The 13,178-nt window shown below is 37.8% G+C and overlaps 1 protein-coding gene across 7 annotated transcripts in view; it reads right to left on the reverse strand.

Moving 5' to 3' along the window:
- WRN (WRN RecQ like helicase) overlaps positions 1-13,178 on the reverse strand; it is a 143,545-nt gene that overhangs the window by 59,272 nt on the left and 71,095 nt on the right. For all 7 annotated transcript variants that reach the window (XM_032328821.1, XM_032328820.1, XM_032328822.1 and 4 more), the window contains 2 exons: positions 11,875-11,981; positions 1,438-1,625 (listed from right to left, as the gene is read on the reverse strand). In XM_032328821.1, the coding sequence (XP_032184712.1) occupies positions 1,438-1,625; positions 11,875-11,981 (295 nt within the window). The remainder of the gene's footprint in view (positions 1-1,437; positions 1,626-11,874; positions 11,982-13,178) is intronic.

Here is a 13,178-nt window from a genome sequence, read left to right on the forward strand (position 1 = left end):
TGTGCTGGTAGGTCAAACATTATTCACATGTATTCATTTTTTTTTTTAAGATTTTATTTATTTACTTATTTGAGAAAGAGGAATAAGAGAGAGAGAACACAAGATCAGGGAGGGTCAGAGGGAGAAGCACTCTCCCCACTGAGAAGTGATCCTGATGTGGGGCCCGATCCTGGGACTGCAGGACCATACCCTGAGTCGAAGGCAGTCACTTAAACCAACTGAGCCACCCAAGCACCCTATTTTCATGTACCTGATTTAAAAACACATTTCGTAACATGACAGTTATAAGCTTTTCACCAAGAAGACAGATCAGGGAGATAAAACAAAGGAAAGCTTCTTAGTATACATATAAAATGTGTCCAAACAAAAGAAACAGGAAAAAGTACTAGAGACAGCTTCTTCTTCAGTAAAATGAAAATAGTATGGGGGCGCCTGGGTGGCTCAGTTGGTTGGGCAATTGCCTTTGGCTCAGGTCATGATCCTGGAGTCCCGGGATCGAGTCCCACATCGGGCTCTCTGCTTGCCAGGGAGTCTGTTTCTCCCACTGACCTCTCTCCTCTCATACTCTCTCTCTCTCTCAAATAAATGAATAAAAAAAAAAAAATAAAAAATAAAATAAAATAAAATAAAGAAAATAGTATGTAGCTTACTAAGCAGTTATAAGAATTACCAGATCATTTATATAAAGCACCTAGGATAGTCCCTGGCACATAACAAGGGCTCAAAAATGTTTATTATTAAGATGACTTTTAAAATTCCCTAATACTCAATTAGTCATATAATTAGTGAGCTAAAGAAAATTCATTTAAAAGACTCAGTTGTTTTTACTGTTTACTTGCCAACTGTTTTTTTTTTTTTTAAGATTTTATTTATTTATTTGACAGAGATCACAAGTAGGCAGAGAGGCAGGCAGAGAGAGAGAGGACACAGGCTCCCCGCTGAGCAGAGAGCCCAACTAGGGGCTCAATCCCAGAACCCTGGGACCATGAGCCGAGCCAAAGGCAGAGGCTTTAACCCACTGAGCCACCCAGGTGCCCCATACTTGTCAATTATTAAGAGTGCAGGGATGCCTGGCTGGCTCAGTAAGTAAGATATGCGACTCTTGATCTCAGGATTGTGAGCTCAAGCCCCATGTTGGGCGTAAAGTTTACTTTAAAAAAGAAAAAAAAAAAAAAAGGTGTGCATCCTGTTCAAGCAACAACATGAAGTACCAAAATACCAGAATTATTTTCTGCCTTCAAAATTAAGCTATTTTCTCAGTTGTTGTCTTGATTATATAACATCACACTTGACTTGAACCAAAGCTAAGCAAAATGTGAAATATGTTAAATATGCATTAGAAGGAAGTAATAAATAAATAAACAAATACGTTCATAAAACAAAGAAAGAAAAAATAAGGAAATAGTTAACCAAAATTTATCGACATGACATCCTCACTTTGTCTTTCGGATAAGAAATTGGACAAGATCCTGAACGATGTTTCCTGTTTTTCGCCCAACTTCTAAATACAAGTTTGGTCGATCAAAACCAGTACAGGTAATCTGAGGATTCTTCAGGTTTAAGCAGCGCACAATGTCTTCCCGGATTGAAGAACTTGCAGTGGCAGTAAGTGCAACAATCGGAACCTGAATGAAATGAAACTGATTTTTTAAAAAGTAGAGCACTCATTAATTCCCAACATTTCTACTGCCTTCTTACAAACAGACTGGATGACAATTATAAGAGGAATAATGTTTAAAATGCAACTTTAAAATTACTCTTTTTCAAAGAAGAAAAAGAAAACTTCCTATTTACTTGTTTCTCACCTTTGGAATACTTTTTTTTTTTTTTTTTTGAGAAAGAGAGAAAGCGAACACGCCAGAAGGGGTTGGGCAGAGGGACACTGGGAGAGAGAACCTCATGCGGGCTCCTTGCCCAGCACAGATCCAAGGCAGGGTTTGATCTAGGGACCCTAAGATCATGATCTGGGCCAAAAGCTGGAGTCAGATGCTTAACCAGCTGAGCCACCCATGTACCCTGGAATACACTTACTTTTTAAAAATCAGAAAGAGTTTAAATAAAACACTAAATCCATAAGATTTCTAAATACAATCTACCTACTTATTAGCGATCTAACTCTACACTATTTTTTATTTTTAACATTTATTACATTAGTAATAGTGCTGATATAAATGAGGGATATGGTATGCCTTATTTTTTATTAATCTATAATTCTCAAATTATAAACCTTTTCATTCACTGAAAATCTAACAATACTAAGCAGTTAAGACTTTTTTTGTCTTCTGTATTAAAGATACCGGTTTATGGCTTCTCAGATGTAGAAGCAAAGCTCTTAATAACCTGATAACCTCTGTCAAGTTTACTAAGTTAATCATGGCATACTATACATAAGAATGTATAACACAAAACATCCATTATTAACTGATTCCTTAAGCAACCAAGTCATGTTCTATTTTCAGTCTAGCAAAGACTTCTTAACTGGATTAGCAGCCAAAACAGGAGACACGGCAGTTACTAGGAAAAACAGGAATATGTAATCATTCCGAAATTCTAAACTAGATAATGACATACCTCCCATGAAACTCGATTCATTATTTGTGCTCCTATTATCATGGGGAATTATGATAAATTAAGTTATTATCTTTTTTTTTTTTAAAGATTTTATTTGACAGACAGAAATCACAAGTAGTAGGCAGAGAGGCAGACACAGAGAGGAGGAAGTAGGCTCCCCGTGGAGCAGAGAACCCGATGTGGGGCCCGATCCCAGGACCCTGGGATCATGACCTGAGCCGAAGGCAGAGGCCTTAACCCACTGAGCCACCCAGGTGCCCCAAGTTATTATCTTATATTCAGAAAAAAAAGGACTAAGTCTTCAAGTTGTTCCTAAATCGTTAGCTATTCTATGTCCAAGAACACACTTTCTTAAAATACTTTTTGTGGTCTATTACAAGTAAAGTAAATGACATCCTCATAAAATAGCTCTCCAGATGCCCTGTATCTACCTCATAAATCAGTCTAAGCAATTATCTTCCATGGAAGTGAAAATTTAGGTACAACTATACAAAAAGCAATTATAGAATTTGGAAAACAAGATACAATTTGCTAACACTATAAACTAGTTTTACAATCAATATGGCTTTACTGAATTAAAAATTATCTCAAAGCTCAAGTAAAAAAGTTAGGTTTGCAGTAGGTTTTTTTTTTTTTTTAAGATTTTATTTATTTATTTGACAGACAGGGATCGCAAGTAGGCACAGAGGCAGGCAGAGAGAGAGAGGGGAAAGCAGGCTCCCCGCCAAGTGGCGAGCCTGATGTGGGGCTTGATCCCAGGACCCGGGATCATGACCCAAGCCGAAGGCAGAGGCTTTAACCCACTGAGCCACCCAGGAGCCCCTGCAGTAGGTTTTTTAAAATGGAAAAAAAAAGGTATCAGAATCAAAGTGACCAGGTAATTGGCATTTTTGCATTCTATCCTTTCATATTCTGGGTACTTACTTAAATTGCTAAATATTATTTAAATATTTTATTTTTTTTTAAAGATTTTTTATTAATTTACTTGATAGAGAGACAATGAGAGAGTGAACACAAGCAGGGGGAGTGGGAGAGGGAGAAGCAGGCTTCCCACTAAGCAGGGAGCCCTATGTGGGGGTAGAACCCAGGACCTATTTTTTTTTTTAAGATTTTATTTATTTATATGACAGAGAGAGTGACACAGTGAGAGAGGGAACACAAGAGGGGGAGTGGGAGAGGGAAAGAAGCGGGCTCCCTGCCAAGCAGAGCTCAATCTCAGAAGGCAGGGCTCAATCTCAGAACCCTGGGATCATGACCCAAGCGAAGGCAGACATCCAAGCCTGAGCCAGCCAGGCACCCCAATTTAAATAAATTTATTTAAAAATTTTAATTTCATTATTTAAAAATGAAACTCCCAAATTAACTTCATTGATTTCTGGCTATCAATAAGACTGTTCTCTGAATTTAGAGAATGCCTACCTAACAACTTATAAAGAGACCAATTAATAGAGAAGTTGGTTTATCTAAAAAATCTTATACATATATATATATATACACACACACACACATATATATATACACACAGGTGTATATATACATACGTACACACAGAAAGTTTAAACATTAGAAGCTCTTAGGACATGCACATACTCACCCTCACAAAAACATTTTTTTTAACCACTCTAAGTGCTTTACTCAATTTATAAATAAATGCATTAACAACATCCTTGTTTAACTGCATATGCAGAGAAAAACCAAGGTTTTCAGGATACAAAGAGCAAGAGGGTTTGGCTTGTTTTTCTAAGCAGTATAATGTATGAGTGGATAGGCAATGTACTTACAAAAATAAACATGAAACAGGATACCTTTTAAAGAAATTAATTTAAAAAATCAGGCAATGCTGTAAAGTGTGTAAACCTGGTGATTCACAGACCTGTACCCCTGGGGTTAATAATACATTTTATGTTAATAAAAAATAAAAAAAATTTTTTAAATCAGGCAAAATAGCAGCATGGTAGTGAAAAATAACTGGCTTAAAGTCAGATGCCTGAGTTCAAAACCCACCTTTGTCACTAAGTAGATGTGAGATTTTGAGCTGGTGATTTCACTCTAGCTTTGGTTTCCTCATATGCAAAGTGATAACGATTACAGCAATCTCATAAAGTCATGGCGAAGACCGAAGGATGACACAATGTGTAACATGCTGAGCATGATGCATGGTACACTGTAAGCACTCGAAAAGTTTCAAGTATTGGGGCACCTGGGGGGGCTCGGTCAGTTAAGTGTGGGACTCTTGGTTTTGGCTCAGGTCATGATCTCAGCGTTGTGTGATGAAGACGTGTGATGCACTACTTCAGATTCTCTCTCCCTCTCCCTGCCCCTCCCCACTTGTACACTCTCTCTTTCTCAAATAAATATATAAAATCTTTAAATTAAAAAAGCTCAGGTCATGATCTCAGCGTTGTGTGATGAAGACGTGTGATGCACTACTTCAGATTCTCTCTCCCTCTCCCTGCCCCTCCCCACTTGTACACTCTCTCTTTCTCAAATAAATATATAAAATCTTTAAATTAAAAAAGCGTTAACTATTATTGATGTTGTTATCACAACCACTGAAAAGAATTCTATACAAGAATTCCAGAGGCATGGGCATCACTCCCAGATTTGCCACTGACTTTGGCAAGGGCTTCTTTTAGCCTCAGTTTTCTTCACTAAAATATGAGATGTAGAGGGTTACGTGATGTTAGACTCTCTTCTAACTTAAAAACTCCCACCTTGCCATTAGAAACTCCCTAAGTCCATGACCTGTAAGCAAAGAAAAATCAACATAAATGCAGTCTTTCACCCCCAACATTCTAGAAGTTTGCAGTTAAGAATGCTGCTTCCACAACTAGAAAACAGAATAAAGTAAGGGCATATATTAAGCTTAAAGGAACAATGGTTATTTATATTCACTTCAGAAATGAAGAGAATCTTTTATAAGTTTGTGGTGCCTTATGACATTTAAAATTATAAACTAGAGTGAAGCCTGGATATAACGCACAGGCCGGCTAGGAGAAAGATGATCACACATCCTGGTTTCCAGGGACACTCCTAGTTTATCCTGTCCTCACAGCAGAAATACTGACACCTTGCAGTCTCTAACTTTCAAGAACAAACTGATTTGGACAATAAACTTAGAGCATCACTTAGTTACATCAAGTTCTTAATTCACGAAACTCTTACTCTTTAAGTAGGAAAATTCAGTCTCTTTGGAAATAAGTACCAAGTTTTGTTAAAAGAAGCAAAAACCATAAATTAACCTTGTGACTATAAATTTAGGAATGGTTTAATCACAGGCTTCAATGGTGCAGCATCCACACATTCAGAGAACTGTAACTGTTCCATCTGTTTCTAAATTTGGGTCATGTTGCTAATTCTAACTCCGTACTACATAATATCATGCTTCATTCATTCGTTCACTCATTTCAAGAAGCTATCATTCACATTATTCAAGGAGTGTCTACATATGCTATCTATGGGAAAGGACTGGGGAGGGAGGAATGAAAAGAATCAACATGTCTCATGGATACCACAGTACATTTTACTAGAATTTTACAGAATCTTAAGACTGATACAGAGCTACAGAGCTTTCTGCATCGCTGCTCTTTCTGAAACTCACTTTGTCTGATTCTCTCCAAATGCGAATCTTTATGCCAAGTGGTTTAGTGATTTCTTTGCTATTTTTAAACCTCCTGAAATCATATGGTATGAAGCTGCAACAGTTGTCCCAGTGTAATCGCAACTGGAAAGAGGAGAAAAGCACTGAGAAGAGTGAGGAAAATAAGAGTCCTACAACCACCAGGTGGCATTTCTCACCACTTAGCTAATCAACAGGACCCATGAAAACACTAGGGGGAAAAGGTTTTCTCAGCCATTGCTTGACAAACACCCTGGGCTATACTGAGTCATTGCAAGAAATGAAAATGATCCAATAGACTTCAAAGCCAGACATAATAAAAGATTTAATTCACCATTGAAAAGTGTTTAAGAGCTGCATAAAATATTTAAAACTCCTCTAACACAATCCTCTTAGAATCAAAGGCCTCAGAAAGGATTACAGAAAGCAATCTTCCTATTTTCCAAAAGCTTACTTTAAAACCCTTCTAAATTAATGGAAAGCAGTCCTTGAGGCACACTGAGCCTCCTGACTTTCACCATACAAATATCTTGTTTCTCTATTAGGTGTACTATTAACCTTTCTTTATTATTTGTACTGTTTCACACACCATTTACTGTGTTCCACATACCATTTACTGTTTGATACTTTTGCTTCTACCTTTACAGGTATGAATCTAAATTCCTTTACTGCACCATGAGCTACTTCAGGGCAGAAACTATGTTTTATACTTATTTCTCATCACTTGCTTGAGATACGAGCACTGTGTTCCAGTGTGAAGCTATGGCCCAACTCTACCAGTCCCCGCTGGGAAAGTGACGTCTCTGATTCTTTGCTTTCTCGTCGGAATTCATTTATTCATTTACCCAAGTACTTACGGAGCTCCCATTATGTGCCCGGTCTTGTTCTAGATTATATGAACAAAAACATGAAAAGCCTGTCCCCCATTGAGAACATTCTAGTAGGGACCCACAGACAAGAGACAAAATTTGATATGGTAAGTTAAACAGTGATAAGTGCTATTAAAAAATAACAAAGGAATATGAGGTATATCGAATGCTGGAGGCGGAAATTAATTTGAAATTTTTAATAAGGTGGCCCAAGAGGCATAAATGAAAAAGTAATACTTCAGTAAAAACTTGAGAGAAGTAAGGGATCATCCCATGTGAAAAGTATTCAGGGAAGCGCACCTGGGTGGCTCAGTTAGGTAAGCGGCCAACTTCTTGCTTCAAGCTCAGGTCATGATCTCATGGGTCCTGAGACTGAGCCCCATGTCACTGGGCTCCACACTCAGCAGGGAATATGCTTGAAGATTTTCTCCCTCTGCCTTTCCCTCAGACTTGCACATAGGCACGTGTGCATGTGCCCTCTCTCTCTCTCTCTCTCTCTCTAATAAATTTAAAAAGTAAGTATTCAGGATGCCTGGGTGGCTCAGTCAGTTAAGACTTTGCCTTAGGCTCAGGTCATGATCCCACGGTCCTGGGATCAAGCCCCACATCAGGCTCTCTGGTCAACGGAGAGCATGCTTCCCCCTTTGCCCGCTGCTCCCCCCTGCTTGTGCTCTCTCTCTCTCTCTCTCTCTGAAAAATAAATAAATTTTTAAAAAAAAATTTTTTTAAATAAAAATAAGTATTCAGAGAGACGGAAGAGTGGGAACAAAGCCCTTCTGTAGGAGGATGCTCCGTGTCTGAAGAATATCAAGGAGAACAGCGTGGCTAGAACCAGTGAATGAGAAGACGAGCAATAGAGAATGGAGTCAAAGACAAAACCAAAGACCAGATCACATAAGACCTTTGTCATGGCTTCTGTCATTATCTAGAGTGAAATGGTCACTGCTAGAGGATTTTCAGCAGGAGACATGACCTATCTGGCTTATTATTCCAAAAGGATCACCCTGGATGCTGTACTGAGACTGAAGGAGGGCAAGAGTGAGAACAGGGAGACCAACGAGGAGGCTGCTTCAATAACGCACCCGCAAGGGCATGATGGCTTGTGCCAGGGCAGTGACAGGGATCGAGAGAAAGTATTAGATTCGGTATATAATCTGAAGACCTCAAAAGAGTTCCTCACTGTTTAAATGTGGGATAGAGTGTAAGAAAAAGAGAAGAATTGAACATATTTGGCCTGAGCACCAGAAGGATGATCTGTTATTAAATGACATGGGGGAAACTGAGGGAAGAGCAGGTTTGGGATGGAGAGACAATCAGAAAGCCTGGGTTAAGGTTAAGTCTGAATTGCCTATTAAGCATTTAAGTAGAAAGATGCCAAGTAGTCAGTTACATTGATGTGTGTATGTATGTGTGTGTGTATTCTATAGAACAGTGATAATACCAAATGCTAGCAAGGAGGCAGAGAAACTGGATCACTCATACGTTGCTGATATTGACTGAGGGTGGGGATATAAATTCGGGAGTTGTCGACATATAGATGGTATTCAAACCATATGTTAGATGAAATGACCAGGGGCTTAAGTGCAGATAGGAAAGGGAACAGGTCAAAAGACTTCAGTTTCAGGCATCCTAATGTTAAAAGTGCGGAGATGAGATGAAACAAGCAGAGGAGTCTCAGAATGAAGTGACAGGAAGGAAGGAGGAGAACCAAGATGATGCGCTACCCTAGTGAAGCTAACAGAGAGAATCATCTTGCTGGCTTTTTGTGCGGCTTAACCAAGATGAAAGCATCGAACAGGGTCAGTCCCATAACTGGTATTCAATTCAGTCTAGTTTGATTCAGTATAGACTTGTTAATTGGTACATTCAAGTTTTTTGTGTTGGTTTGTTTTATTTAGTCTGCTCTAACCACATCTCTATGAAAAGAGCTACCAAAAAAAAAACACAAAAAAAAAACCTCTCAATTTTGCTACCTATAAGCATAATCAATATGCAATGGAAATGAACTAGATAATTTACCAAAAGAATAACAATCTCTAATGCTTTTTCTTAGTTTACTCGTCCTACTGTTAAATCTTGAGCTCAGAGGAAATGATAACTTCACTACTAACATGAAAACCTAAACATAAATCAACCTTGTTTATTCATTCAAAACTAATACAGTAGACTAGAGAACCCAGAAACAGATTCACCCACATATACTAAAGTGATTTTTAACAGTGTCAAAAGCAAGAATTGCTTGGAGTAACTGGACATTATAGACAAATAAATAAATAAATAAATAACCTCAATATAAGCCTCACACCTTAAACAAAATTTAATTCAAAATGAATCCTGGACTTAAGTGTAAAACATAAAACTATTAAAATTTTGGGAAAAATCATAAAAGAAAATCTTCAGGACCTAGAGTTAGGTGAAGAGCATAACAAAAGTTGCAAGTGATAAACTAGACTTCATAAAATTAAAAATCTCTGCCATGCGAAAGACACCGTAAAGACAATGAAAAGGCAGCTACAAATTGAAAGAAAATATATATAAACCACATATCTGACTAAAGATTCATAGTTATAATAAAACACTTTCAATCGTTTAAAAAAAATTCCGATTAGATCAGGCATTTCACAAAAGAGGTAATTAGTACATGAAAAGATGTTATCATTAGCCATTAGAGAAATGCAAAGTAAAAACAACAGGATAGGGGCACCTGAGTAGCTCAGTATGTTAAACGTCTGCTTTCACCTCAGGGTCCTGGGATCCAGCCGCAGGTTGGGCTCCCTGCTCAGTAGGGAGCCTGCTTCTCCCTCTCATCCCTACTTGTGCTCTCTCTCACTATCTGTCTCTGTCTCTCTCAAATATGTAAATAAAATCTTTAAAAAAAAAAAAAAAACCAGGATATAGGCACTTGGGTGGTTCAGTCGGTGGAGCATCCAACTCTTGGTTTCGGCTCAGGTGTCGGGCTCCTCACGCAACAGAGTCTGCTTGAGATTCCTTCCCCCACCCCCCTTCCCTCTTCTCTTCCCTTTGCTCATGCTCTCTCTTGAATAAATAAATAAAATCTTAAACACACACACACACACACACAAAACAGGATAACACTCCACACTTAATCAAAATGGCTAACATAAAAAATACTGGTAACATCAAATGTTGGCAAGGATGAAGAGAAACGGAGTCATTCAGACATTGCTGGCAGGAATGTAAAATGGTATAGCCACTCTGGAAAATAGTTTGGCAGTTCCTTAAAAAATTAAACATGCACTAACTATAGCACCAGCAATTGTATTCCTGGGCATCTACCCTAGAGAAATTAAAACTTATGGTCACGTTGTCTCACCAACTGAAGGACCTTTGAGTTGTACACAAATATCACAGCAGCACTGTTCATAATAGCCCCAAAGTAGAAACTACACAAAGTTCCTCAACAAGTAAATGGTTAAACAAGCTGTGGTTAAACAAGCTGCAGCAATACAAAGCAACAAACTTGACTTACACTCCAACTTGGATGGATCTCAAGGGAATTATGCTGAGTGAAAAAAAGCCAATTCCAAAAAGTGACATACTGTATGATTCCATTTATACAATATTCTCAAAATAAAATTATGAAGATGGAGATCAGTGGTCACCAAAAGTTAGGGTGAAGGGTAGAAGGAGAGATGGGCGTGTCTGGAAAAGGACAGCTCCAGGAACCTGGTACTCATGGAGCAATTCTGTACCTTGAATGCAGTGGTAGTTGCACAAATCTACACACGGGATAAAACTATAGATAACACAAACAGACGTACTTATAAAACCAAAAAAATAAGGGTAATCTGTGAAGGAGCGCCTGAATGGCCCAGTCAGTTAAGCATCTGGCTCTCTATTTCAGCTCAGGTCATGATCTCAGGGTTGAGGGATCAAGCCCCTCATAGGGCTCCATGCTCAGCGGGGAGTCTGTTTGGGATTCGTTCCCTCTCCCATCCCCCCACTCATGACCCCTCTTTCTCTCTCAAATAAATAAATAAACTTCTAATTTAAAAATAAAAGAACTATAAAGACCATATCAATGTCATATTCCTAGTTTTGATATTGTACATTGGGGAAACTAAAAGGTACACAGAATCTCTGTACATTTTTTTTTTAAACTGCCTATGACTATAGTTTTTCAAAAAATAAAATGGTTGCCATTATTGTGAATTTACAAGGTGCTCATATAAAACATGCCATTCATGTAGAATACTCATGTAGAAATCCGCTATTCTTTATGATTAGGGAAGAAAGTAGAATTCTGGTACTAAAAACTTTATTAAAACCTCTCCAGAATAGTTCATTTCTCATGTTTTCAATATGATGTACGAAGAGGTAACCAGGCTTTCACAGCATCCGAGAGTAAAAGGACACACACATAAGAGCTCAACTGAGAAGGCATGGAATCTAAACATGGTTCTAAAGTCGAGTCTGTGTTCTACAGGTCAAAGTTGGTCCACAGACAGTTTTGTTACTGCCCACAAGACAACAGTTTTTACATTTTTAAAAGGTAGTGAGAAAAAAACAAAGAAAAATGTGACAGAGACCATACGTGGCCTATAAAGCCTAAAATATTTATTACCTGGTTCTTTCAGAAAAGGTTTTCTAACCCCTGCTTTATAGTATTCCTCAATAAATTACATGCCAACCTTAGAAGAAAGCCAAAATTAGAGTTTTTAAAAAGTCCTTCCCCTGCTTTCACAACCTGTTTGCCCTTTCATAGAGAAGTCTTCAGCCTTCTAGCAATTCCCCAATCCTGGACTCTCCTTTGATAAGAACATCATTTCAAGACGTTGCACTTGACAAACTTACCGATGGGAGTATCGCCTTTAAGGAGCCCAAAGTTCGGAATGAAATTCTAAAGTCATGTCCCCATTCAGAAATACAGTGAGCCTCATCCACAGCAATAAGAGTGATACCTACAAAAGTGAAAAACATAAAAATGGGGGAAATAAAGTTCAAAAAGAAGTCATAAATTCATCTAAATCAATATCACCTCCACTTAGAATATATAAATACTACAGAAAGGAGAAAAACTTATTCCAATCAAAGTATATGCTTCATATAAAAATATAAGCGTAAATGACATCGGGTAACACCAAAATAATCATCATGAGAACAGAGGATGGGAGATATATGGGTAAAGGTGTATGGATAAAAGGAAACATTTATATATTATTCAAACAACATTATTTATTAGATTTCAGCTTTCATCATTATTCCTCAAAGAAATGAATTACTTACTACTACAATGCCCTCAAAACGATCACTCATGAACCATTTGCAATGACAATGCCTTAAAAAAGAAGAGCCGATTTTCTTTTTCCCCTTTGGTAATACTTTCAATTTTATCTCATGAATTAGTTACCAAAAGAGATTAAAGAGTACATTCCTACTGAGATGAGGTGCATCATCACTGTCCATGACCATCACATATCAGACCGCCGAGAGTTCCTCTGGAATGCCAGTATTGGAAGACAGGATGATAGCTGCATTTTCTAATGTAAAATGGTAAGAACTAAAACTCGGTATGTACAAGTAGGTAAGAAGGAACAGAACCCATTCTTTCTTCCCCTATCAACCCCCCCACTCTGTCCCCATACCATACACCCACACTGAAACAGAATCAATAGTGTATAGTAATGCATTTCAGAAAAGGGCTTTATTGTACAACCGTCCATTAAAATGTCCAAAGTAATGACAGTAGCACTTTTGCCCTGTATTATCAAATTAATACTTGAGACAAAAATAATTTTTCCATTAATGGAGATGATCATTACTTTATAATTGAATATTAATGATTTTCTGCCATTAGGGGGGTGATGATGAAGATGTGCTCTAGAGTCAGACAACCTGGCTCCACCACCAACATTGTATTACCTTAAGCAAGTTACTTGCTTCCAAGTGTCAGTTTCCCACAAATAAAAGGTAATATAGTAGCACCTAACATTTTTTAGTCACTCTGAAGATTAATTTAGGTATCAAATACAAATAAGATACTAAGATAGGACCTGGCAAAAAAGGCAACTCAATAAAAACAAAACAAAACACCAAACAATTATTATTAGAGTCATTAAATGCCTACTATGATCCAAACACTTCTCTCTAGGAAAACA

Source organism: Mustela erminea, chromosome 21, assembly GCF_009829155.1.
Source record: "Mustela erminea isolate mMusErm1 chromosome 21, mMusErm1.Pri, whole genome shotgun sequence".
In the NCBI taxonomy this organism is placed as follows: Eukaryota; Metazoa; Chordata; class Mammalia; order Carnivora; family Mustelidae; genus Mustela; species Mustela erminea.